This window comes from Rhinolophus hipposideros (genome assembly GCF_964194185.1).
Source record: "Rhinolophus hipposideros genome assembly, chromosome: X".
Taxonomy (NCBI): Eukaryota; Metazoa; Chordata; class Mammalia; order Chiroptera; family Rhinolophidae; genus Rhinolophus; species Rhinolophus hipposideros.
In genome coordinates, this window is record NC_138046.1 from 38,152,700 (window position 1) to 38,180,222 (window position 27,523).

At 35.7% G+C, this 27,523-nt stretch overlaps 1 protein-coding gene across 11 annotated transcripts in view; it reads right to left on the reverse strand.

The window, feature by feature from the left end:
• Positions 1-1,226: 1,226 nt before the first annotated feature.
• PLS3 (plastin 3) overlaps positions 1,227-27,523 on the reverse strand; it is a 100,271-nt gene continuing 73,974 nt past the window's right edge. For 6 of the 11 annotated variants that reach the window (XM_081043441.1, XM_081043443.1, XM_081043436.1 and 3 more), the window contains 13 exons: positions 19,171-19,300; positions 18,529-18,661; positions 16,886-16,967; positions 15,511-15,676; positions 13,512-13,654; positions 10,385-10,480; positions 7,185-7,380; positions 6,360-6,438; positions 5,498-5,612; positions 5,156-5,289; positions 4,190-4,313; positions 3,869-3,993; positions 1,233-2,464 (listed from right to left, as the gene is read on the reverse strand). In XM_081043441.1, coding sequence (XP_080899567.1) covers positions 2,332-2,464; positions 3,869-3,993; positions 4,190-4,313; positions 5,156-5,289; positions 5,498-5,612; positions 6,360-6,438; positions 7,185-7,380; positions 10,385-10,480; positions 13,512-13,654; positions 15,511-15,676; positions 16,886-16,967; positions 18,529-18,661; positions 19,171-19,300 — 1,656 coding nt within the window. In that variant the 3' untranslated portion in view covers positions 1,233-2,331. Of the gene's footprint in view, positions 2,465-3,868; positions 3,994-4,189; positions 4,314-5,155; positions 5,290-5,497; positions 5,613-6,359; positions 6,439-7,184; positions 7,381-10,384; positions 10,481-10,750; positions 10,778-13,511; positions 13,655-15,510; positions 15,677-16,885; positions 16,968-18,528; positions 18,662-19,170; positions 19,301-27,523 lie in introns of all 11 variants that reach the window. The other 5 variants (XM_081043434.1, XM_081043437.1, XM_081043438.1 and 2 more) reach the window with 2 other exon arrangements.

Here is a 27,523-nt window from a genome sequence, read left to right on the forward strand (position 1 = left end):
TGTATATATATGTATGTATATACTTACAAGAAGCCAAGTACAGCATTAGGAATAGAGACAGTGGAAATGTAATGGCTTTGTGCAATTTCAGAGGGATAGTGGATGGAAGGAGGGGTGTTCATACAGTGTGAGGGATGGAAATGATAAACGTCTAAGTATTACTTTGTCTTGTGTACCTGAAACTAATAAAAAAATTTCTTTGCATTATTAAAAAAAAAAAAAAGAGAGAGACCCCAGAGAGTTCCCTTGCCCATTCTGCCATGGGTGGTTACAGCCAGAAGACAGCCATTTATGAACCAGGAATCAGGGCCTCATCAGACACTGAATCTGCCAGCGCCTTAATCTGACTTTCCAGACTACACAACTGTAAGAAAGAAATTTCTATTGTGTACAAACTACCTAGTCTATGATATCTTGTTGTAAAAGTCTAAATGGGCTAAGACAATGGGAGTAAGCTTTTCATCTTGATTATTTATATTTTGACTTTGTTTATATATATGTTTTTGCAAAAGCAGAATTGTCAAAAGTATCGCTATTTTATGTCTTTGGGGTATGTATCATACTTAGAAAGGTCTTTCTTACTCTTAGACTATAAATAGAAAACATTTTATAATATTAACATGTAGTTCCTCAAAGGACTGCATTTTATATTAGTCATTCACACAAAGCCTTAAAATGGTACCATAAACAATTGGTGGTCAACTAGGGATGATTTTGTGTCCCATGGGACATTTAGCCATGTCTGGGGACATATTTGGTTTATACATTGTGGGTATGCTACTGACATTTAGTGGGTAGAGGCCAGGCATACAGCTCAACCTCCTGCAACTACCTCCCCCATCCAATAAAAAATTATCCAGCCCAAAATGTCAATACTGATAAGGTTGAGAATATCTGTCTCTCAACAACAAACCATCTCTTTTTCTTGGTTGGTCAGATCCCCATTGTTTTGGTGTTCTGCATATCATAGAACATTGGAAAGATTGAGTGAGATGGGAAAGAAAGAAAAAAGGAGGAACTGGGTAAGGAAATTTTGGTAAGCTGGAGAAAGCCTTCTTTTCCCATTGGTAATATCCTTAATTCAGTCCCTGTAATTCAGCTCCAAAAGCTTAAATTTAACACGCATCATTTTATATAGTACACCAGAAAAAGTGTTAGAATATTGGACACAAAAACCTCGCAGACATTATTGGCATACCACTAAGGGACAGAAGCATGAAGAGACTAATTATTATGTAAATGTCTTTATTTGAACTAATACATCGCTATCAGATTACATCATTTTTCAGAGTAACATTATGATCTTGAAAACTATAGCAAACAGCTTCACAAAGCAAGAGTACATAAGTCCTACGTACGTTAAGTCCTACATATATTTTTATTTTTTTAGTGACCACATCTCCTTGTCTGAGGTGTAAAATTAGAAAATCTATTGTACACTTAGCATACTTGGCCTACCGTATTCTAACTTCTGAGCACACTCTCTCCTCAAATGTCATATTCCACAGCATTTTAAATCGAGAGCATTTGATGATACAGGTTTTAAAACAAGTCAGTAGATATTGAACCAAGTATTTTAAGACAAAATATGTCTACTGTTTACAGTTTGGGTAAAAGGGAGAAGATTCAAATTTAAGGTACATTTTTCCTCTACCTATAATGTATGTTTTCTACTTACTTGAAGACCCCTTAAAAAAGTAGCAAAATCAGCAGTCTTGTTTAATGTAATCAAAATATTCTTAAATGTACAAAAAAGGATATGTAGAAAGAATACGATAAAAAGATACTGATTTTAAGAATAAAAGAATATGAAAAGCTTCTATTACATTCTGCACGGCCAGTTACTTCTGCAAATTTTCAGTACTATAAAGATAAGTGAAGGATACTCATATCTAAATACCCTCTGACCACAGTTCTCAAATAAGAACTACCATACTAGATGGAAAGCAAAATTATTATCTAATAATATTCATATCCAGTCATCTAAGCACGTCCCAAGTGGTGGATATCCTAAGAGGGAAAAAGATACATAAAAAGAATAACATACAGCAGTGGGAAACATCCAGGGCAGCAATCTAGAAGGAGAGTAAATAATGTGGCTATGAGAACATATCAAGTGTGCCTGATAAATCCAACTTTTACTGCAGGAAAGGAGCTGTTTTTATGAAAACTCTTTCCCCTGAGGGCTCTCATGAAGAGCTAGTCTTGTTAATCAATCAAAATTAAAAGTCCTTTAAATGACCAATAATTCCTTAAGCACTTTACCTGGAAATAGCTGAACTGCTAATCATGCACCTGGGAGCAAGGTTGTTTTTATTCAAATTAGTTATTTTACACTCTCTTCATTCCCCTACCCATCAAACATGCAAACACGGTCATGACCATCTTGGGCTTTACTTCCACAAGGTCTTCAGGGAGAGCATACACCCTGGCTCCAATTCTTCTAGCCATTGACACTGCATACCTAGTTTTTGAGGAAACAAAAATTAAGATGAAATTTTTGTCAGCCAAGGACACAGTACGAGACATCTATTTCCTCTTGGTTATGATGTAAAGCTTCCATATTGGAAGTTCAAATTGGAACGATTTCACGTTTTGTTGTTTTGTTTTATTGTTTTTGAGGTCACTCTTAAGTGACACTAGGTTTTCAAGTGCTACTATTTGGAATTGATAATGTTTATTCACTCCTTTTCTCCAATATGAAATGAGAATTAATTTTAGAGCACTGACTTGATATGAAAATGAATACATATGTCACCCAGATTGGCTATATAATCAATGTTGATATTCTTGTTGAGCATGTTATAACAGACACTCTCATGTATTCTTAGAGATATGGGGTGCCAAATGCAAACATCCAAGTTGTTTTGGCTGTAATGAATACCTCCAAATATTCAAGGGAGGGGAAAGAGTGTACATGGCACGTGGCCAGAGCAAGGAATAGAAAGGGTAGACAAAAGAAGGAAAGAAATAACTGACATGTCCAGCTAGGGAAATTTGCAGGAGCACACCTCAATTAATACATGAGGCGTTTCTAGGTGTTTTGTAACAGGAATCATTAAAGATAGTCTAGTTTCTGGTAAAAGAAGTTTCAAGAATTCTCTATATATTATTGATATTAAATCTTTAGCATACTCGTATATGCTACCGGTACAAATATTTTTCAAGGAGGGAAGAAATGATGTGCCTAACTCCAAAGTTTTGCAGTGATGCTTCTTAGTATTGTATGAAGCCCTGCTCTGGGCTGATTTTCAGTGTGTATTTGTAAAACTTTCATGGGTTGCCTGTAAAACCAGGTTACAGTCAAGGTCTTTGGTGAAGAAGGGAAGAGATGGGTGGAAAAGGCCTTCTCAATATTGTTGAAATCCAAGAAACTTCCAAGCATATTTTCAGTTGAGGGTTAAACATCCTGCTCATTTAGGGCCAAAATAATAAATTCGATATATGTAGTAACAGTGATTTATGCACAGTAAAAGAGACATCAGAGGATAATGTGTTTAAAACAAGAGTGAGACAGACAGAAGAATACTCTTATCTAAGGCATGATTATTTTTAGCTCATTTTTCCCTTGTAAGTTTGTAATTGAGTTGCATTAAAACATATACTACATTATTTCTTTAAGCCACTAAAGCAACAACTGATTGAGCACCTACCAGGTCAGGTACAATGCTAGGCTCTTATATATTTTATTCATTTCAAAATCTCTAAGGTAAGTATTATCACTCCCATTTACTGATGAGGAATCTGAGGCTCAAACAGGTTTCTTCCAGGTGACACTATTCTTAAGTGGCAGAACCTGATTGAGAGTACAGATCTGCCTGGCTACAAAGCCTGTGCTCTTGCCAGGGTATCATGCAGTATCCCTTACTTGGCATTATTATGCTTGTCATCTTCTGTTAGACTGCCGCTCTTAACAAGGTCATAGTTTATGCAGCCTGGCTGGATGGCGTCAATTAAGTCCACAACTGCCAAACTGGAGCTGATCATCTTGTCCTAGTGTAAAAGAACAAATCTGAGAAATCTGAGAATTTCAATATGTACAGATTAACATGATTACTTGCATAAAGTTGCCAAAAAAACAAATTTTGCCATTGGTCCAACAATAATTCTCACTCACAAAGAAACCAAAGGTGATCCTTCCAAATTATGCTTTCTAGCAAACAATGTTAGTTACAAATGGAATTCTTACCTTAAAACTCTGAATGGAAGTTGACTTTCCAGCTTTACTCAATGTTCTGTTCACCCAGCTTACAATGATGTCGTCATTAGCTTTCTGACCATCTCCAAGATCTTCCAGGACATTGAGGGTATATCTAAAAGAAAAAGCAGGAGAAAACGTCCCAGTCTACTTTATGAGAAAAAATGCAAAATTAGGACAATGCTTTATCTTCCATTTCTTTTATTCCTTAGATTTGAAAACTAAAGATTTCACGGAAAGAGAGTCACGTTATATGAAAAGCAAATTTCAAGTAGAAGTGGCTTGCCACTGATATACCCTTTGCAGTAGTAGTGGAGGGGAGGGGTGAGATTTTCAGTGCTTCAACGAGCAAGCTCAACAGTCTATAGCAGGCACATTTTATAGTAGTCCAACAGTGGTAATGACTTAAAATAAGTTATGCTTTGGCTAGTACCCAGTCATAATGAATACTTTTCAGCATTATAGTTAAGAGACCTTTTTCAAATGGATACTTCATAATTCCATTATGGGATGTTCATAATTTTTACTATTTTTTAATTCACTGACACTAATGAGGCTCGCATCTACAGTTCAGGTTTCCTATGAGAACAAGGAAATATTCACAGTTGTGCTGCCTAACTTTCAAGGAGGCATCTCCCACGGAACATCCAACATATACTCATTACTTAAGCTCATTTGAGTCTAAATACAAAAATTTCAAATGTGTAGTCATTGACATGTTTGCTTAAAATACTAAGGACTAGTCTCCTAATTACACTATTATGACTGAATGTCAACTATAATTGAAAAATTTTTAAAAAGAGTTTTGGACATAAACAGAGCATAAAAATAAAAGATGTGGTTTGTACATGTAAAATAATAATAATGACAATAACAATGAGGAGGAAGAGGAGGAGGAGGACTAGATCACAGATCTGATTAGAGTAAAGCTTAAACAGCTAAAATTGTGTATCATACCTTCTCATCAACTGCCAGACTAAAGCTAAAGTTAGGGTTTGGTTCCCATCATTCAGGTCTTGTCCTCCAATGCCAACCAGAGAGAATTTGGCAGGATGCTTCCCTAATTCAACAGCATAGTTGCAGTTTTCTAGCTGCAAACACACAAAAGAAATGGTTAAAAATTTTCATTTGTTTAATCTGTGTGCATGTATATGATGGCTAGATGCTTAGCACACAAAAACAAATAAGACACAATTCCTGTCTTCGGGAAGCTGAGAGTTAAGAGATTTCCAAAGAAAAGAAACAAATTTAGAATAAAAATAGTCTGTAACAAAGATATGTGGCAACTTAATTATCTACCTTTTTCATGTTGGCTCCAAGTTTTGGGTATGGAGGTTTATTAACCTTACTCCAGTCAACAGGAACTTTAATTCGTTCATATAACTGTAAGATTACCAGGGCATCTTGCAGGTCACTAATGATTTAAAAATAATGTAATCAGTGTTTTCAGATAGCTGGGCTTTTGTTTCCTTAAAAACAATAATACTACACTGTTAAACAAGATATATAAAACCATAGATAATATCCAAGACTCATATTTTCTATCACTCTATGTTAAAATTGAGCTAAAACCATCTGATTCACTTAAAAGTATTTAAAGTTTATTGTTTGCAAGACAGTGTTCTAGAAGTGGGGCACATAGGAGAAAACTCCCTGGCTTTACATTAGAGTCAGAGAGAGAGGAGGACGGACAATAAACAAGGACATGGATAAATGCATATGATTTTGGAGTGTGTATAAGTATTATGAAGAAAAAAAGAACTAGGGTTAGCGGTTAGAGAGTGATAGGTGGTGGTCAGGTGCCTTGACTATAGTAAGGGAGTGAGGCATTAGATGTGGAAAAGAACATTCCAGGCAGAGAGAACAGTAAGCACAAAGGCCCCAGGCATCATGGATGGTTTGCTTAAAGTGTTTCCTGATCTTTGTCTCAAATTAGGGTATCTGCTCCCTAGAAAGACATTTATGCATTCTATCACTTTATAGTTTATGATCGTGTAAAGAAATAATCTGGGCTCTTGTGTATTTGGAAAATGATAACAGAAGTGACGACTTGACATTAATCACTACAAACTAACATTTAGAAAATGTTTAGAGCTATAATTATTTGTGTAGCACCCATTCATGATGTTCATAACTTTATAATAGCTGTAAGAAGGCTTACGCATAGAGATGGTTTACATGGGGATTAACACCAAGAGAGTTCATCCAGTTACGGAAGGTTCTTTCTTCACGAGTTTCTCCTATTAAGAATATTCACAAAATTTATATATTCATTAAACACCTTGTATATGTGCATATATCAACCCATATATGAGATTATTTTATTTCTTCTGTACAGATCTAGAGGTTTTCTCCAATATGAATCTCCAAGCATTGTCTCTAAATACATTCTCTAGATTCATGCTTAATGTTTAATTTAATTTATTTTAAAATTAAAGAATATAACCTTATTATAAGCAGTTAAGCAATTTAGAGATTTAGAAATTTTGTATAATCTCCTACCCCTCTAATCCTTTTCCAACATCTCCCCAAGTCCTCATACTTCAAAGTAACTCATGTTATCAAATTTAGTTTCTATTTTAAAAATTTGCTATGGTCATATAAACCTATGCTTATATTATTTTACATCTTCCCTTGCCCATTTTAAAATACTAAGCTACACATGAGTGCGCCTTTTACTTGCCTATATTACAGCAACAAATTACTTAAACTTCAAGTGCATAAAATTTTAAAATTGTATAGTCAAGTCAGTGGATATTCAACAACTACTATTTACATTTGTTAATTTTTAAATACTACACTTCATTCATATATAATCTGAAAAAGGTAAACTCCGCTTTCCTCGAACTTAAATAATTATCATACATTATTATTATTTTTGAGTAGGTAAGTGTGAAAGGAACTGGGGCTAGTTCTAGTTAGTCGATTGCATGAGTATTTCTACTCTGTAGCCCTAGCCATTAGAATTTGAAAAACTTTTAGTTACCTTCTAATAGAGTCCAGTCAATATCCTGGTTCTCTGGCTTAATTAGTGCTGGGTACTTATTAAACAGATTAGCCACAAATGCTAAGTTCAGTTTGGGGTTTCCACTGACAACATCAGCAGGGGTAACAAACTGTCTGCAACCTAATTTGTCTGCTTGTTGAAGCATACTCTCAGCTCTCTTCAAATCATCTGTTTCCTGTTGAAGTAAAAGAAGACATTTTTAAGAGGCCATACTAAAAAATATAGAAATGTTTTCCTACAATAATAGACTGGATATACAATTCTACATCTACATTCTCATAGCCAACATATGGTATTTATTATAAAATTGTTTTGAATGCAAAAAAAAAAGTTGACTGAGCAGGATATGCAGTACCTTGAAAACACCCTAGATGACACCAGATCATAGGTCTAAGGACAGAGTACATTAAACACAACTGGAATTACATCTCTCATGCCAAAATGCATCAGGAAAAGGCCAAAACCATTCAGATTTTTAAATGAGGTCCTAAAGAAGGTATGAGGCTAAAAAAGATGAAGGACATTGTAAAACAAGGGAAAAGCATGAGTAAAGGCGTCGAGGTAAGTAAAATGAGTGTTTGGGGGTGGGTAGTGGTACAGACCAGTGAGAAATAACACCGGCTAGGAGAGATGGAGCAAGATCGTATAGGGCTTAAATGCTAAACAGGACATTTAAGACTGAACTCTAGAATCAGTGGGGAATCCTTGAAGAATTCTGAGGGAAGATACAAAAAAAGGTGTGTTTTAAGAAGGTCAATCAGGGAGGATTGACAGAAAAGCTTTATCAGAATCAGTTAGTATACTGGTGCCATTTACCCAGGCACCTGGCTAGTCATGCCAGACAGCTCCCTTAGTGCGAAGGATGGTGATTCACTCTTACCAAGAGTGACCTGAGTGGAATAGTTTAACATTTAACATACAGACAGAAACATGAGCAAACAAGTCAGTTACAAATTCACTTCTGGTAAGGGCAGTGTAAATGGTTTAGCTGGTATAATCCACTCAATCCTATTGCATAATAGGCCAGAAATGTGTACTTTTAAAATTAGTAGAATGCACTCCATATCTAATGGGTACAAAGAACCACAAGATCCTAGAAAGTTGAGACCAAACAGTCTAGTCAAATTTCTTACTTTTTCTTTCTTTCTTTTTTTAAATTAAAGTTTATTGGAGTGACAATTGTTAGTAAAGTTACAGAATTGTAGTACAATTCTGTACTACATCATTTATAAATCACATTGTGTGTTCACCACCCAGAGTCAGTTTTCCTTCCATCAACATATATTTGATCCCCTTTACCCTCATCTACCACCCCCTCCCCCCTTACCCTCTGGTAACCACTAAACTGTTGTCTGTGTCTATGAATTTTTGTTTCTCATTTGTTTGTCTTGTTCTTTTGTTGTTTTCGGTTTATATACCACATATCAGTGAAATCATAGGGTTCTCTGCTTTTTCTGTCTGACATATTTCGCTTAGCATTATAATCTCAAGATCCATCCATGTTGTCACAAATGTTCCTATATCATCTTTTCTTACCGCTGAATAGTATTCCATTGTGTATATATACCACAACTTCTTTATCCATTCATCTATCGAAGGACATTTTGGTTGTTTCCATGTCTTGGCCACCATAAACAAAGCTGCAATGAACATTGGAGCACACGTGTCTTTATGGAAAAATGTTTTCAGATTTTTTGGGTAGATACCCAGGAGAGGGATTCCTGGGTCATATGGTAACTCTATTTGTAATTTTTTGAGGAACCTCCACACTGCCTTCCATAGCAGCTGCACCAATGTGCATTCCCACCAACAGTGTATGAGGGTTCCTTTTTCTCCACAGCCTCTCCAACACTTGTTGCTATTTGTCTGCTTGATGATAGCCATTCTAACTGTGGTGAGGTAATATCTCATTGTGGTTTTATTTACATTTCTCTGATGATTAGTGATGTTGAGCATTTTTTCATATTTGAAAAATGTCTATTTGCCATTTGTATGACCTCTTTGGAGAAACGTCTCTTTAGGTCCTCTGCCCATTTTTCAATTGGGTGTTTTGTTTTTTTGTTCTTGAGTTGCATGAGTTCTTTGTAAATTTTGGATATTAGCCCCTTATCAGAGGCACTGTTTACAAAAATCTTCTCCCATTCAGTTGGTTGCCTCTTTATTTTGTCAATGGTTTCTTTTGCTGTGCAGAAGCTTTTAAGTTTCATATAGTCCCATTCATTTATTTTAGCTTTTACTTCCATTGCCTTTGGAGTCAAATTCATAAAATGCTCTTTGAACCCAAGGTCCATAAGTTTAGTACCCATGTTTTCTTCTATGCAGTTTATTGTGTCAGGTCTTATGCTTAAGTCTTTGATACATTTTGAATTAATTTTGGTACATGGTGACAGATAGCAGTCCAGTTTCATTCTTTTGCATGTGGCTATCCAATTCTCCCAGCACCATTTATTGAAGAGGCTGTATTTCCTCCATTGTATGTTTTTAGCTTCTTTGTCAAAAATTATCTGTCCATATTTATGTGGTTTTATTTCTGGGTTCTCAATTCTATTCCATTGGTCTATGTGTCTGTTTTTCTGTCAATACCATGATGTTTTGATTATTGTAGCCCTGTAGTACAAGCTAAAGTCATGGAGAGTGATGAGTCCAGCACTGTTCTTTTTTCAATTCCTTACTTTATGGATGAGCAAAGTGAGATCCAATTTTGGGAAGGAATTTGTCCCTGGTCTTTGAACAAATTAATGATGTAGCCAGGAACATGGTCTATCACAGTGAATCTCCAAACTGGATTTCATGGATCAGGAGTTTGTAAACATATTCACATTACTCTCAACACAGGAGTATTACAGATGCATATATGAATATATCATCATTAAATATATGTCACTGTGGTTATAATCCAAATACTTGGGAAAGCGTAATCTCTAGTGCTTATTTCCCCAAATTTGGTTTGAATATTTTATGCCATCCATATAAACCAATATGACCATAAATATGCAACTCACTAATGAACTCTCAAAATAAATCAAAGCTGGTCTTTCTGCCTTGTAATGACACCTACAGCAATAAATTTTAAAATAATCCTTAAAAATGTTAATACCACTACATGAATTATAAAGATTCTTGTATTTATAAGAAATGGACAACAATTTAATAAGATTGTAAAATTCAAAAATACTTACATTGAAGCCTGACATGTTAATATCTATCTGTGGTTCACCTTCCTTTTGTCCTTTTGGAGCAATTTGATTGAGAAGATGGAAATAGGCTTTGGAATCCTACAAATAAATAAAAAATGTCAGCGAGATCATGTTTACAAAGAAAGCATGTATTCTATTGTCCCCATGTTTGGAAGGATATTTGCATTGGATTTAATGAGAATATATGGCACAAATCTCTCTAATTTAACAGTTCTTTACCCCAGAAAAGTTCATCTATCTGACCTTATGTCTGCCTTGAATATGAATGAACTGGATTTTGTCATAACTTTACAGTTTATTGAAGTTGTCAACACGATAATGATAGTAAACACATAACTAGTTCTGTACCTTCACTGAATTACTGAAGTCAATAAGCTTGGTAGAAAAAAACAAGCAAGAAAAAACAAATGGGAGAGTAGAAATCCAGGAAGCATTGGGAAAGAAAAAATAAACAGGTTATATCATTACGAAGCACAATATATATCATGACCTATGAATAGATTAACTGTGTTAAAGATGAGTTTAATTGTAAATTTATATGACAAAAACTTTTTAAAAGAGTAATACTTGAGCTGGTGAAATAACATGTAACCCTTTATAATCTGAATATACTTAACCAAAATTAAGCTGCTCTTTGTTTTAAGCTCCTGAACTCTTCCATCACTTGAACATTTTTACTTGGAATCCCATTCCTAAAACAAAGTGGTGTTGCTCATATTGGGGGTGGGTGGGTAGGAGAATTCAGGCTATGTGAACATTCCACAGAACACAGCTTGAAAACCTTTACACTAGGATTAATAGGGGTCTTCAACACACATATGAAGTAAAATTCTGCCTCTCTGGAGTCAAGATTCCTTAGTCCTACTATATCTGAAGACTACCTTCCCAGCTATGATAGTTTGCTATTATTACTGGGCCTTGACAGTCCAGACAAGCTATGAAGGAATCTTTCTCACAGTAAGCTCTACAGATTATGAGCCTGGGATGTGGCTCAAAATGCAGATTACTGGATCCATCCCCATACCTACCAAATATGATGACTCCCAGCAAACTGCATCTTAAACAAGCTACCCAAGTGAGTTTGATACCCAGTGCCCTAAAGTATTCTAAGCATGGGGGAAATCAGGTGAGTGAAAGCCATTTTAAAGCAATTCATGAAATGCAAACCCAGATCCTACTATTATTGGGCACAGGATTTACCTCCTTCTAATAGTGCATGACAGTTATAACAGTGCTTTCATTAACAATGACCTACTAAAGGTGCAGAAAGAATTCATAATCTAATCCTATACATTTGAGTAGAACAGGTAAAGAGCAGAACCAGTAGATTCTGTATTTACTACCCTGAAAAAGATTTTGCAGGTGAAAATTTGAACTTGAATACAGATAAATTGGAAGTTCCTTTTCACATTACTGAACAATCCTTTACTTTAAAAACTATTCAAAGCAGGCTTCATTTTCAAATAAGATTTCATTTTGAACATTTAAAATACATCCCAGAACATAAAGTCCACTTAAGAATGGTTTTTCGGAACATATCTAATGCATAAAGCAAAATATGCCAGGCCAGCGGGATATGAAAGACAGTTTGGGGAATACAATCAATAATGTAAAGATTTTGTAGGGTGTAAGATGGGCACTTGCCTTATTAGGGAGACCATTTCATGGAGGGTGTAGATGCCTGACAACTGCACTGTACACCTGAAGCTGAAGCTGAATAATACTGTATGTCGACTATAATTTAATATATATAGTCACAAGATATCAGAGGGGCAATAGATTGGGGGAAGAGGGTTTTCACATTGTGAGGGGTGAAATGTCTAACTATTACATTGTTTTGTACACCTGAAACTAATAATAATAATAATAAATGCTGGGCCAAACATATTGTGTAAGTTAAAAGAAGGGGTGGGAACAACTGGTCTTTTAATTTTGGGGCTACCCATAATTTTCATTGATGAAATCAGTAGTGCAAATATTCCATTACTTCCTCTCACCACTGAACAAATTGATATGATCACAGCTGATTTTGTTCATAGCCCTGATGGTCAGTGACATTTGGTGAAGATTCTCAAGTTTGTTCCCTGTGTCCCAACATCTGGATTTTGGAGAGTCCAGTCAGTTAATGAGAACTCCACGATATCTACTATGGTAATTTTGTCCCTCTCTTCCTGAGAGGGCAAGGGCAACATGTGATAAATGAATGCTGCCAATGTCTCCCTCCCTTGCTAGTTTTTCCCTACTGTTCATGGTGAGCAGAAAACTCCAGAATTCGATTTCAACACAAAGATCTTTGAGGGTCTTTTTATGTGCCAGGTGTTGTGTCAGAGGTGGGCTTAGTAGATGGGTACTGGGACAGGGGCTGAGGTAGGAGACACAGACATATATAAGAGCTCATCCGTACCCTCAAGAACTCAATGTCTAAGAAGTGGGAGCACATGACAGGAGAGGAGGCAAATACAAAAGGGGAAGGGGAATCGTGAGGCCTTCTCTCTCTCTTCTAGGTCTTTACTAACAGGTATACTGAGGCCTGGGAAAGGCAGTTAGGAATGGAATAGTCATGTCCTTTAATACTCCATGTTTAACAGTAACAGAATCTAAAATACTGGCACTATACGTCCTGTTTGGGAGACCACCTCAGGGATGCTGTGGATACCTGATCATGGCATTGGACACCAGAGGCTGGACATTAATGAATGCCAACTATAATTTTATATATATAATGTGATGGTTCGGTGTGGGGTCGGAGGGATGGTGGATGGGGGGAGGGGGGTTCACAGTGTGAGGGATATGGATGATGAACGTCTAAGTATTACCTTGTTTTGTACACCTGAAACTAATAAATAAATAAATTTATGAAAAAAAAAAAAAATAAAATAAAATAAAATACTGGCACTATAATACTTTCACCCTTTTCTACAGAATGAAAGCTGGACTTGGTGCTTGTGTTCCTTACTTGACTCCACCTCTGTATTGAAACCTATCACTGGGGCCAAGAGGCAACAAGCCTTGGTGCTATATTGGTAGGATTTCCCGTTAATCTGGGATGAAATCTCTGAAGTCATTATATGACACCCCCCCAAAGTGCTATGGTTCTTTGCACAGTTACCTTGATGTCAGCACTGAAGTTGTTGATTTTTTGCCAGCCTGAGTTTTCCAAATGAAAGTTTGCCCATCTAAGCAGAAGCTCTTCTGGAGACAATTTCATAAGCTCCTCTAAAGTCTCACCATCTCGAAGTAAAGCAGCCAAGGCTATAAGTAAAAAACAGATCCCATGACCAATATATTATATGATAATGGTCATCACAAGTTTATTCAATCTTTTGACACTCTGTTAAGTAACAGAGCTGCAAAAACCAGTTATGACCAAGTTTCTGGTTTTCAGATACTCATAGCCTAATAAAAGATAAATATATAAGTAAATAATTGTAAGATGATATAGATAAAGACATTGTCTTATGTGAATACACAGCAAATATATAATTTACTCTTTTCTTTATCATTCTTCACATTCCAAATACCAAATAAATTATAGCTTTTAAGATGAACATTTTCACATTATGTTGTATGTTTACATAAACTGTTTTTGTTTAATAATACCATAATCAGAGATTTGGGAGACGATGTTTAAAATTGTGGAAACTTTTACTTAACTTTTTGATTAAAGGAGCATAGAAACACTATGGTATTTATATTTAAGTATAATTAATTACCTCTTGAAGGGTTAAAACTATTTTTAAATGAATATAATTCAACTTCACATTTTCTATAGGATCTAACATTTAAAGGCTGCTCAATAAGTTTTCATTGTTGAATTAAATGTGTAGAAGAAGCTGAGGGTTTTTTGTAAATATTCCTACAAATAATAAGCAGAGCTTGGGTGTTTGCATAGAGAATTATCTAAATTTAAGTATTGTTTTATGAAGAAGTTGTGTAGTCCTTATTCAATAATTACTTCATAAAAGAGATTTATATCGAAGAAGAAGACAGAAACCACCTGATTTCTGAAGAGGTCTAGGTAATACCTATATCAGGCAAATTTCATCTTTCATGGACTCCACACTTCATGCCATGTCACTTTGGCACTGAGGGATTTAAGCAAGGGCAGAAGCATATGGTCATTTGTACAGAACCCTCCTTCTGTTCCTCATCTCTGCCAGGTCAAAGATAAATCATTTAATTTATTACATGAGCCAATGTAATTTTATTTTGTTGTCTCCCTTTCATTTTTCAATGGGCTTCAACTCCTTTGACAAGATAGACATCGTCGTGAAGAAGGCCAGCAATTAGAAACACTTTGTTCAAATATAAGTAGGTACCTTTGAATGGATTGAAAATGTCAGTGCAATAAATTCTTGAAAATGCAAAAAAGTCTTATAATGGATAAACGTGTGCAAAATAAGACTGTTGACAGACACTCTGAGGCATTGAAAATACTGAGAACCCTAAATATATAGTCTCTTCCAAAAGTAACTGTGGATTAAGATGGTGATTTCTGGAATAAAATATGAATATTTGCAGTGGTGCTTAATATTTTAAACTTTATAGGGAGAGGATAACATAGTACTTCCTAGGACTTCATGACAATTGTATTGCATATGCTTGTGCCTTCTACAAATCCATGATGTGACTTAAAAACCTGTGCTGTAAGAAGGATAATGCTTCTGCTGGCTCAGGAAATATGAGACCATCAAGGTCAGGGTAGAATATTTTTAAGAGATCTAAATCTATGATAGAACACAAAAGGAATTAAAGATAACAGGAGATGGTGCACAGTGGTAGAGCTGAGAGGATGGTGACGGAGTGGGGGTTGTGTGGGCAAAGCAGAAAAGAATAGATAGCAAGTTTGGGGACTTTGGGAAAGTTCCTTAAACTCTTTATGCTTTTGTGTCTTCATTGCAAAATGAATTCTAAAGTGTCAGACAAATGCTAATTACTATTAAAGAATAAAGTTATAATTAGGCTGTTTTCCTCAATAACACTATAGCATTACCCTATGTTAATTCTAGTTATCTAATCACCTCAATTAAGTGAAAGCATGACAGTCTGCTTGACTAGAAAAAAATAACCAATAAACAACTTTCAAAATAATGACAGTGTTCCATTACCTTCATTCCTGCTTAATTCAATGTCAGCAAACAAACCGATCTTAATGATCTGCCACAGTAGTCCCAAAACCAGATGAGGTTTCCCAGCCCGCAAATCCTCTGCACCAATGTTCACAACGTGACACCCAATGGCAGAAGCAGAGTTCAGTGCCAGGTTCAAGTTTTCCTGCAAGACAGCCAATTTACACACTTGCTTTTTGACCTTTCCATTTTTTAGGAGTCTATATCTCCCTTCACTAAAAATAACACTCAATGAGGAAATTAAAACCCTGTATTAATTTCAGCCACATAAGTTCCACAGAAAACAAATTCTAGACATTGGTATTAAAAGCATGTCTAAAACAAATCTCAGTCTTATTGCTATTGTCTTTTCCAGCATTCCATGGGAAGTTAGCTTGTATTTTCATTTGGTCCCTTTGGAAGTACCAAAGGAAAAGGCTGAGTGACTAGAATAAGTATATCCTTGTGGGTTAAGTGTTGTATTTCTAAAACTGCCTAATGAGAGGTCTATGGCACATAGCTGAAAGAGTTATAGAAGTTCTCAATCTCCATATCTTAAGAGGTGTTCTTGCCTGTGGGAATTTGCTATCTAAAAGTCTAATACCCAGTTAATGGAAAAGAAAAATGCTCCATTCCTTAAATATGCTAATTAATTAAGAGTTTAGGGGCTGGCCCGTTGGCTCAAGCTGCTGGAGCTCCATGCTCCTAACTCCGAAGGCTGCTGGTTCGATTCCCACATGGGACAGGGGGCTCCCAACCACAAGGTTGCTGGTTCAACTCCTCAAGTCCCGCAAGGGATGGTGGGCTGTGCCTCCTGCAACTAAGATTGAACATGGCACCTTGAGCTGAGCTGCCTCCCGGATGGCTCAGTTGGTTTGAGCGCGGGCTCTCAAACACAAGGTTGCCAGTTTGATTCCTCGAGTCCCCCTGGAACTAGCAACGGCAACTGGACCTGGAGCTGAGCTGCGCCCTCCACAATTAAGACTGAAAGGACAACAACTTGACTTGGAAAAAAGTCATGGAAGTACACACTGTTCCCCAATAAAGTCCTATTCCCCTTCCCCAATAAAATCTTAAAAAAAAAAGAGCTTAAATATGTTTGCTTATTTTTGTATCTTTGAACACAATATGTAATGAAAAGAACATAGGGCTTTGGAATTAGGCCTGGATTTGAACTTCTGTTCCAACATTAACCTTGGGCAAGTTTAGAAATCTTTGAGTCCCAGCTCTCTTCTCTGTAAAGCCTAGATAATAATCCTAAATTCAGAGTTGTTCTAAGAATTAGATAAGAAGACAGAAATGCAGAGCCTATGGGCTGTAGAATAGGCCCTCAAATAATAGTCTCATGGAAGACAGAGGGCAGAACAGTGCATACCTGAATGATGAAGGGTGTAAGTTTCTTCTTGTTGATTGTTCTTTCATCAATTGTATCAGGAACTGAAAGGTTGATCATTTTACTGAAACAAAAATTTTAAAATGAGTGGACTTACTTGTAAAGAGTCTGTAAATATTCATAAACAGTAAGACTTATAGCTCTCATGAAATCTGAAAATATAAATGCAATATGTGACTTTTATCATGTTGAGCATCAAAAAACTATGTATGTGAAAAGTACAAATTAAAAATGACCAAAATGTTTACGATTGTTGGGTACTTCTGATTTGGGGGTTGCGGCATATTTTCTCATTTTATTTTTTTGTGTGTGTTTTCCACATTTTTTATAAGAATGAACTCAGATATTGAAAAACAATTGTGTTGAATAAATGTTAAAAACAGACAAAAACCTCACATTGAAATCAAGTCTCTTCTAGATTATATAATTCCCAATTAAAAATTGCCATTTATCCACAGAGAGATAAAATTAGTTGAGCATGAGATTCTTTTGTTCACAAAGATATATTGAGTGCCTAAATGATGAGCTAGGCACTATACTTGATGCTGGTAATACAGTGGTGAAAGAAAGAAAGGTTATGTTAATTAGTCTAGAATCTGTGACTTAACAGGAAGAACCTCATTTGGTTCAAATTTAGAGTTAGAACCTAACATTTTAGGTATTTTATAACCCTGCCCTAAAACATGCTATTCTGCATAGGAAAAACCATGCTGCTTTCCACGCAAAATAGAAATATTAAATAAACAGTACCATATTACTATCTTTCTATTAAAAAACACGGGGAATTATTTCTTTAGTGTCTATACATGACAAAGTAGAGGATATCTTACATTTTAAAAATCAGCTTTTAAACAAGCAAAATGGCCTTATTGCAAAAAAGGGGAATTTTATGTATTGTACACTGTCATCTGAAATATATCGATTGTACTGTTCTAAGCACTCTATGTGTATGTAGTCACTTAATGTTCACAATAGCCCTCTGAGGTAAGTATAATAAATAGGGATCACACTAGATGGAAAGTAAAATGCAAAGGGGCTGAAATCTGGATTACAGTTACATAGCTACTGAGTGGCAGAGCCCGAATATGAACCCAGGCAGACTGATTATGGGGGATGCTTTTAACCCCAGGGTTACATGGCCTCCATAAATAGGAGCATCAACTGACAAAGTGTTGCTAATCTTATGTCATTTGTGCCAAGAAACTGTTGGCTCTGGGATAGCAGCAGTGACGAACACATTTTTCAGAAATAAGTAATTGGAGAGTGAGAATTGAAAAATAGCCTCTTTTTTTCTTTTGGAAGCTATAGTACGTTAGAATAAAGAGATACTGGCATACTTAAGTTCAACAAAGTTGTAATGCTCTACATACTCACTGATGAGAAGAAATTAGAAGCTGAGAGCTTCCCTATTAAGAGGCTCCCAGGCTAAATGACTGAGTTTTAGATTCTTATTTTGATGGTAGTTTCATGGACAGACCTAGATGAAATGAAATGGGCAGAACCGAGACAATTTTCAATTCTAACTATTTCCCAAGATGAAGCTGTCAAACATCCAGAAACAAATACGTCAATTACCTGGAACATTATCTTTGGAAATTTCGATATAAAATAAGCCAACATCTTACCAAAGCACAATTCCATCACCAACAGCTTTGAACAGGTCATCGGTATTTGGGTTCATTGGTATAACATGTCGGCAATCAGCATCATTTTCCAGAGCTTTGTTTATCCAGTTAACAAAAGCATATTTTTCTTCCTCTAAAATTATGTTGAATCACAAGAAATTAGTTCATACTCTAGGTTAAATATTTGACTCTAAGTTCTAAAATAGTTGTCCAGTAATGCTGAACGTTAATGTGTCATAAATATGTGGTTATCCTCTTTGGAAGCCCAGATACCTCAATGCAACCCAATGGCTATTAGGAATTACAAAATGAACAAAAACAACAGAGAAGAGTTAACTGATGCTTAGAGAATTTAGTTACGAAATTATTTAAAAACTATTTTTATATTACTGTAGAACTCCACTATAATAAAGTTTGCCATTACATATATTGTATCATGTCTCTTGCAAGCTAACAATGCCATACAATAAATACTAATACTGCCTTATGGCAAATATTAGTTGCAAGTCCAAATACATGTTGCAAAGAACTTCTAATGTATTCTTAATTAGGAGGCAATGCTTTTCTAGAGCCCCTCCTTGACATTACAGCATGCACCCTACCTAGTTCACTGTGTTAACTCAATGCACATGAAACTATTACCTGAGTAAGAATGCTGTGTTCCTTCACTGGACAGCTCTGAAGTTCCTCCCAGAGCACAAATCCCTTCTTTCCTGTTGATTGCTTTGCGGAAGGTTTTGGCAATATCACTGCTTTTTACCTCTTGGAAAATCTATTAATTAAAATACGTTGTTGATTCACAATTAATTTTTTTAATTAAAGTTTATTGGTGTGACAATTGTTAGTAAAGTTACATAGATTTCAGGTGTACAATTCTGTATTACATCATCTATAAATCCCATTGTGTGTTCACCACCAAGAGTCAGTTCTCCTTCCATCACCATATATTTGATCCCCCTTACCCTCATCACCCACCCCCTTTCCCCCTTCCCCTCTGGTTACCACTAAACTACTGTCTGTGTCTATGAATTTTTGTTTCTCATTTGTTTGTCTTGTTCTTTTGTTGTTTTGGGTTTATATACCACATATCAGCGAAATCATAGGGTTCTCTGTTTTTTCTGAATGACTTATTTCGCTTAGCATTATATTCTCAAGATCCATCATTGTTGTCACAAACGGTCCTATTTCATCTTTTCTAACAGCCAAATAGTATTCCATTGTGTATATATACCACAACTTTATCCATTCACCTATCGAAGGACATTTTGGTTGTTTCCATGTCTTGGCCACCATAAATAAAGCTCTAATAAACATTGGAGCACACGTGTCTTTATGGAAAAATGTTTTCAAATACCTAGGAGAGGGATTGCTGAGTCATACAGTAATTATATTTTTAATTTCTTGAGGAACCTCCACACTGCCTTCCATAACAGCTGCACCAGTCTGCATTCCCACCAACAGTGTATAAGGGTTCCTTTCTCTCCACAGCCCCTCCAAAACTTGCTACTATTTGTCTTGTTGATGATAGCCATTCTAACTGGGGTGAGGTGATATCTCATTGTGGTTTTATTTGCATTTCTCTGATGATTAGTGATCTTGAGCATTTTTTCATGTGTCTATTGGCCCTTTGTATGTCCTCTTTGGAGAAATGTCTCTTCAGGTCCTCTGTCCACTTTTCAATTGGGTTGTTTGTTTTTTTGTTGTTCAGTTGCATGAGTTCCTTGTATATTTTGGACATTGGCCCCTTACCGGAGGCACTGTTTGCAAAAATGTTCTCCCATTCAGCCGGTTGCATCTTTATTTCGTCAATGGCTTCTTTTCCTGTGCAGAAGCTTTTAAATTTGATATACTCCCATTCATTTATTTTAGCTTTTACTTTCCTTGCCTTTGGAGTCAAATTCATAAAATGCTCTTTGAACCCAAGGTCCATAAGTTTAGTACCCATGTTTTCTTCTATGCAGGTTATTGTGTCAGGTCTTATGCTTAAGTTTTGACCATTTTGAATTAATTTTGGTACATGGTGACAGCAGTCGAGTTTCATTCTTTTGCACGTGGCTTTCCAATTCTGCCACCACCATTTATTGAAGAGGCTGTCTTTCCTCCATTGTATGTTTTATTGCTTCTTTATCAAAAGTTATCTGTCCATATTTATGTGGTTTTATTTCTGAGTTCTCAATTCTATTCCATTGGTCTAAATGTCTGTTTTTCTGCCAATACTATGCTGTTTTGATTATTGTTGTCCTGTAGTACAAGCTAAAGTCAGGTAGTGTGATACCTCCAGCATTGTTCTTTTTTCTTAAGATTGCTTTGGCTATTCGGGGTCTTTTGTGGTTCCAAACAAATCTGATGATTTTGTTGTTCTATTTCTTTAAAAAATGCCAGTGGGATTTTGATGGGGATTGTATTAAATCTGTATATTGCTTTGGGTAATATAGCCATTTTCACTATGTTGATTCTTCCAATCCATGAGCATGGCATGTTTTTCCATTTCTTTGTGTCTTCTTCAATTTCTTTTAAAAATGTCTTGCAGTTTTCAGCATATAGGTGTTCCCTTGGTTAAGTTTACTCCTAGGTACTTTATTCTTTTTGCTGCAATTACAATCGGAATTTTTTAAAATTTCTTTTTCTGAGATTTCATTGTTAGTATATAGGAAAGCAATGGACTTTTGTACGTTGATTTTATAGCCAGCAACTTTAATGTATTCGTTGAGTGTTTCTAACAGCTTTTTGGTGGAGTCTTTAGGGTTTTCTACATATAGCATCATGTCATCTGCAAAGAGTGATAATTTAACTTCTTCATTTCCAATTTGGATGCATTTTATTTCTTTCTCTTACCTGATTGCTCTGGCGAGGACTTCCAACACTATGTTGAAAAGCAGAGGTGATAGGGGACAGTCCTCTCTTGTTCCTGAACGTAGAGAAAAGAGCTTCAGGTTTTCACCGTTAATTATGAGATTAGCTGAGGGTTTGTCATATATGGCCTGTATTATCTTAAGGTGTTTTTCTTCTATACCTATTTTATTAAGTGTTTCATCATAAATGGATGTTGTATCTTGTCAAATGCTTTTTTTGCATCAATTGATATAATCATATGATTAATGTCCTTTATTTTGTTTATGTGATGTATCACATTGATGGATTTGTGGATGTTGAAACATCCTCGTGCCCTGGGGATGAACCCCGCTTGGTCGTGATGAATAACCTTTTTAATGCACTGTTGTATTCGATTTGCTAGAATTTTGTATAGGGTTTTTGCATCTGTATTCATCAGAGATTTTGGTCTGTAGTTTTCTTTTTGTGTGTTGTCCTTACCAGGTTTTGGTATCAGGGTAATGTTGGCCTCATAAAATGAGTCTGTCTCTTTTTCAATTTTTTGGAAGAGTTTGAGCAGGATTGGTATTAGATACTCCTTGAAGGTTTGGTAGAATTCACTAGTGAACCCATCTGGTCCCGGTCTTTTGCTTTTGGGAAGGTTTTGGATGACTGATTCAATTTCGTTACTGGTGATCAGTCTGTTTAGATTTTCCAGTTCTTCATGATTCAGCCCTGGAAGGCTATATGTTTCTAAGAACTTGTCCATTTCTTCTAGGTTATTGAATTTGGTGGCATATACTCCTTCATAGTATTCTTGTATGATCCTTTGTATTTTTGTGGCATCCGTGATAACTTCCTCTTTTTCATTTCTGCTTTTGTTTATTAGTGTCTTCTCTCTTTGTATCTTAGTGAGTCTAGCCAAGGGTTTGTCAATTTTTTTAATCTTTTCAAAGAACCCGCTCTTTGACACATTAATTTTTTCTATTGTCTTTTTGTTCTCTATTTCATTTAGTTCTGCTCTGATTTTTATTATTTCCTTTCTTCTGCTGACCTTGGGTTTCGCTTGTTCTTCTTTTTCTAGTTCTTTAAGGTGTAACATGAGGTTATTTAATTGGGATTTTTCTTGTTTCTTGAGATAGGCCTATAATGATATAAATTTCCCTCTTAAAACTGCTTTCACTGCATCCCAAAAATTGTGGTAGGATGTATTTTCATTGTCATTTGTTTCTATGTTTTTTTTGATCTCTCCTCTAATTTCTTCTTTGACCCAGTCGTTCTTTAAAAGTATGTTGTTTAATCTCCATGTATTGATTCACAATTAATTTTAAATTCGTAGCACAATGAGAATATTTATCTTCTTTTATATTCTGATCACTTAAAGACTTCCCCATAGGTGATGAACATTAACAGATATGGAGAACTCATAATTAACAGATATGAGTTTTTAAAATGCTAAACAAGTGCTACATTACTGCTACTGAAAATGTGCCAGAAAGTTAATTGCACACACTTGTCAAAAACATTAAGTGCCACATGCATTGAATCCCCTTTAAGCCAAAACGAGTGTGGTTTAAAGGCATAGGTAAATTTGTTAATTTTCTATGAACAAGGAAGGCTTTGCTCTTTTCCTGGAGAGAAAATGTTTAAGGGTCCCCCTTTTTAGCCACAATTCTTAGTAAAAAAAAAGATGAAAATTTATGACTCAACCAAAAAACCTACTTATTGGTGTAATGGGGTAGCTCAATAAGAGTTTGTTCTATCAAAATATATAATAAGGTGAAAAAAATGTGTTAAGTTGTCAGCAATAGATGACTATTGAGAATAAACACAGAAAAGAGGCTTCAGTGATTGTCTTGTATGTGCATTTATGAAGTCCAGCTTTTCTTCACAACAAGGAACATGGCTAACTAAATTAACTTGTAAATTCTAATTGTACATAGCGGGTTGTAGCAAAGCAAATTTCACATTCTACTCTAACCACTTGGTTGAATGAATGGACATTCTAAAGGACTGTCTATATATTTCTTAAATACTCGAATTTACCTAACCCCAAATTTATTCCTGATCTACCAGTGTGCATGGCTAAATTAGCGACTGCTAATAAAACAAAAACAAAATGGAGCATATGGAGCATTGTCATAAAATTTCTTTGAACGGTGTTTAGAACACATAAGTGTACTTATCAAAAGAAACTTATGACCTTTAAAGAAAAACTTGCTGAACAAACAGAAAATACTTATACTCAAATAGCTTTATATCCACAAGAGCAATTTCTTTTCTAAAGGAGCAAATAAAATGTAAGTTCTTGTATAGTGAGCCTTTTAACAAATACAGAAATCTTCAATTATCTCTTATCTTTTAATTTTTTAAAGCTAAAGAACAAAGGAAAATATTATAAAACTGAAATTTTGAGGTTGGCTGTAATAATTTCAAAAAAATATTTAGAAAATGCAGGTCATGTAACTTTTCTAAGACAATTGAAAATTAACTAATTTAATTGTAAGTTTGCATGTCATTCCTAAGCATGAGGAGTTTAACTAGAGCTATGTAAATAATTGCATTACAATATCGCATAGCAGACATCCTTTTATTATGATTATGACTATTTGTATTATTACTCTTTTTCCATCATGTATATAAATTTGGATTTATTTTTCAGCTGAAATTGCGATTATGGAAACAACCTAATTTTTCAAAGCAAATGATCCTTGAGGCAAAAATACTTGTAATAAGAAAAATAACTTTTCATATGTCATTCTGAGGCAGTAACATTTTGGACATTTTTTGTCATTCCAGTGATTTATGGTATATGTCAGTCATGAGGAAATGTACACATTTTAGATTTTAATTTACTAGACAATGTTTTACAAAATGAAGCAGAGTTCAGAATGAGATAGAATAGTGAATATTGTTTTTTCACTGAGCAGATATATAGTTATCAAAGGAGGAGTTATGGGAACAAACTACATCACAGTTAAGACTTCTGTATTCCCAGGTCACTGTTTTGTTATCTACTCTTGAATTAGAAGTTAAGGTAAATTAAATTAAGTTAAAGTTGGACTAAAAAAATCAGCATGTAAATAAAAATAATTTTAAGAATTTGAAAATTACCCAGAGTACAGGAGTCAGCTTCACACTAATGATACTTCACAGGAGGAGTCAAGAAGTCGAGGAAGCCAGAGAGGAAGAAGATTGATTTCACTGGCTGTGTGCAATATTTAGTGTAGTTAGTGTATATGTGCGTGTGTCTATGTAGACATACACATCCATTCTAAAATTCTACCTCTGAAATTACAGGTATAGCATGAAATCACAGCTGTAGAATTGAGTAAGCTTGATTTTGTAAAACTTACTGCTTACTATTTCCCTAAATACAATTGGGTTTATAAATTCAAGGAAAGTCAGGATTTAAGAAAGGTAACAGGAAAAGATGACTTTGTGATAGGGCTGCCTATAACACCTACAGCAACTTTTCTATCAGTTATAAAAAGCCACTCTCTAGGTGGGCTTAAAAAGAATCTCTGAAATCAGAGAAAACACAAGGCCAACTACTGTGCTGGAGACTTGTCAATGAATCTTTTCAAAGCCCATTGTGATACTAATGAGCTCACTGTTTTGTGCTTTCCCTCAATGAAGAAGGACTTGCTTTATCATGTGTGAACAAACTCTTGGTGTGCACTGCTCATTCTGGTTCTATACATCTTTTCCAGTCTCTTTTATGGGATGTATATGTGAAGATGGAAAAGGGGCCACAGGTTAACACCTGACAAGGTCAGGAGACTGAAAATAACCACATAAGATGGCATGAACATATAAAAATTCATAACTAAGGTGGGCCATGGCAGGAAGTCACATCTTTAGCCTGAAGCTTCCTTCATAAAGTCAATCTTCACCTTAAGTAAGCCTGTCTATTGCCTTTTTGCACCTAAGATGACATCCTTGGAATGTCAATCATCCCTTTTTCCAGACCAGAGCAGGAAACTACTGAATCCCTCATTGTTATTCTTGTCCCTTGATTAACATCTCTGCGTGAACTATTCACTACCTGTCCCTCCAATTTACATTTATCCAATCCCAGAGATTTCCTTGCTTTGCTTTCTCCCACCCGCTTAACCTACCACCAATGGATTTCATGTAACCATCCTCCTTTGATTCTATGCCATTTTGCGGAGCATTCTCTCAGTTCGCTGAGATTTTGCTTCTTGGCAATTGTTGTCAGTTTGGCTCAAATAAATTTTTGTAAGCGTTCTCTTAGGCTGGATGTTTTTTCCGTAGACATATATTTCTTAGTCCTTTTAAAAGTTCCACCTCCTTTCTAACTCAGCACAGAATGAATGGCCAAACCAAACAAAGAAATCCAGAGACATAGGACTTAAGACGGAAAGATTTCAGAAAGAATTGCAAAAACATATTGACTGCCTTCCAGTGTTTGAGGCTTGTTTCCAAAGTAGCAGGTTTAGATTTTTATTACTTTTCAGGGGAATCTCTTATAAGCCTAAAGAATATGAAAATGACGCTGTGCTTTTAAAAAATAGAAATAACTACCAACAACTAACACCTATGTAGCATTTACTATATGGGCATGTGTTCTAAGCACTTTACTTATATGAAGTTATTAAATCCTATGAGGTCAGTACTATTAGTATAAGTCCTAAAATAGGTTAACAACTTATTTCCACTTAGCAAGTTTCTCACTGTTAAAACAAGAGTTTAATGCACACATCTCTGCTGAAAGAACTTACTGCCTGCTGTACCAGTCTTTTTACTAAAGTAGGAAAAAAAAACGACTATTATCTTTCAAGTATAAAAACCCAGTAACTTAGTTTTGAAATACTTAGAAGCACAATCAGGATATGAAATTCAATTTTAACATTTGAAGTTTACATACAATTTGGGGACTCTTTTCTCCCTCATATATTCTTCTTCAAAATTAACAGAAACTGCTTTTGTTTGTAGCCTGCTTTGCAATGAACACCTCTTAAGCAGCAATTTAAATGAGAAAAAAAACTTAACATGGAAGAACATGTTTTTCTATTTTCTTATGTTAACACCTGACAGGAATAACGTGCTTCCTCCTTCTTAGATAACTAAGATCTACTCTTAAGTTACTTGACAACTCGTGAGCTGTTTCACTGATGACAAAGCAGATGGGAGTGGACAGACATTTGGTTAAACACCCATCTTTCTTTCAGTACAGTCATAGTGGTATCATTCTGAAACTTTGGGCAGGTTATTTTACTCTCTTTCCTATTTCAAATTTCTTGAATAGAAAGGAGGTAACTGGAAAAAGCCACTAATCCCCTGTGGAATGTTGGGCAGTCACTTCCTTTTTCAGGAACCCATGTTTTCTTTTTTTTTTAATTTGAAAAATGAAGAAGTATAAATGTATTTATTCTTTCCTATTTGAAAATGTACATTTCGACCTAGAATGCCCTTATTAATATTTTATTTTTAAAAATCCCTGGTGATGCCAAATTATTAAGCATGTTACTTTTTAAGAATATACTAAGATAGGGGCTGGCCCGGTGGCTCAGGCGGTTAGAGCTCCATGTTCCTAACTCCGAAGGCTGCTGGTTCGATTCCCACATGGGCCAGTGGGCTATCAACCACAAGGTTGCCAGTACAATTCCTTGAGTCCCACAAGGGATGGTGGGCTCCGCCCCCTGCAACTAAGATTGAACACGGCACCTTGAGCTGAGCTGCCTCCAGGAACTGAGCGTTGGTTGGAACGCGGGCTCTCAACCACAAGGTTGCTAGTTCGATTCTTCGCAAGGGATGGTGGGCTGCACCCCCTGCAACTAGCAATGGCAACTGCACCTGGAGCTGAGCTGTGCCCTCCACAACTAAGACTGAAAGGACAACAACTAGAAGCTGAACGGCACCCTCCACAACTAAGATTGAAAGGACAACAACTTGACTTGGAAAAAAAAAGTCCTGGAAGTACACACTGTTCCCCAATAAAGTCCTGTTCCCCTTCCCCAATAAAATTTTTCAAAAAAGAAAAAAAAAAGAAAAAAAGAGGAGGAAGAAGTGTTTCAGGCAGCAGCATGTGTTAAAAAAAATAATATACTAGGATAATCACACCTCCTCACTTAAAGGCTACAAACAGCAGTGTGGAATCTGCAACGTTTCAAAATACACAAAATTAAATATTTCCCTAGGATCATTTTTCTCAAAGATA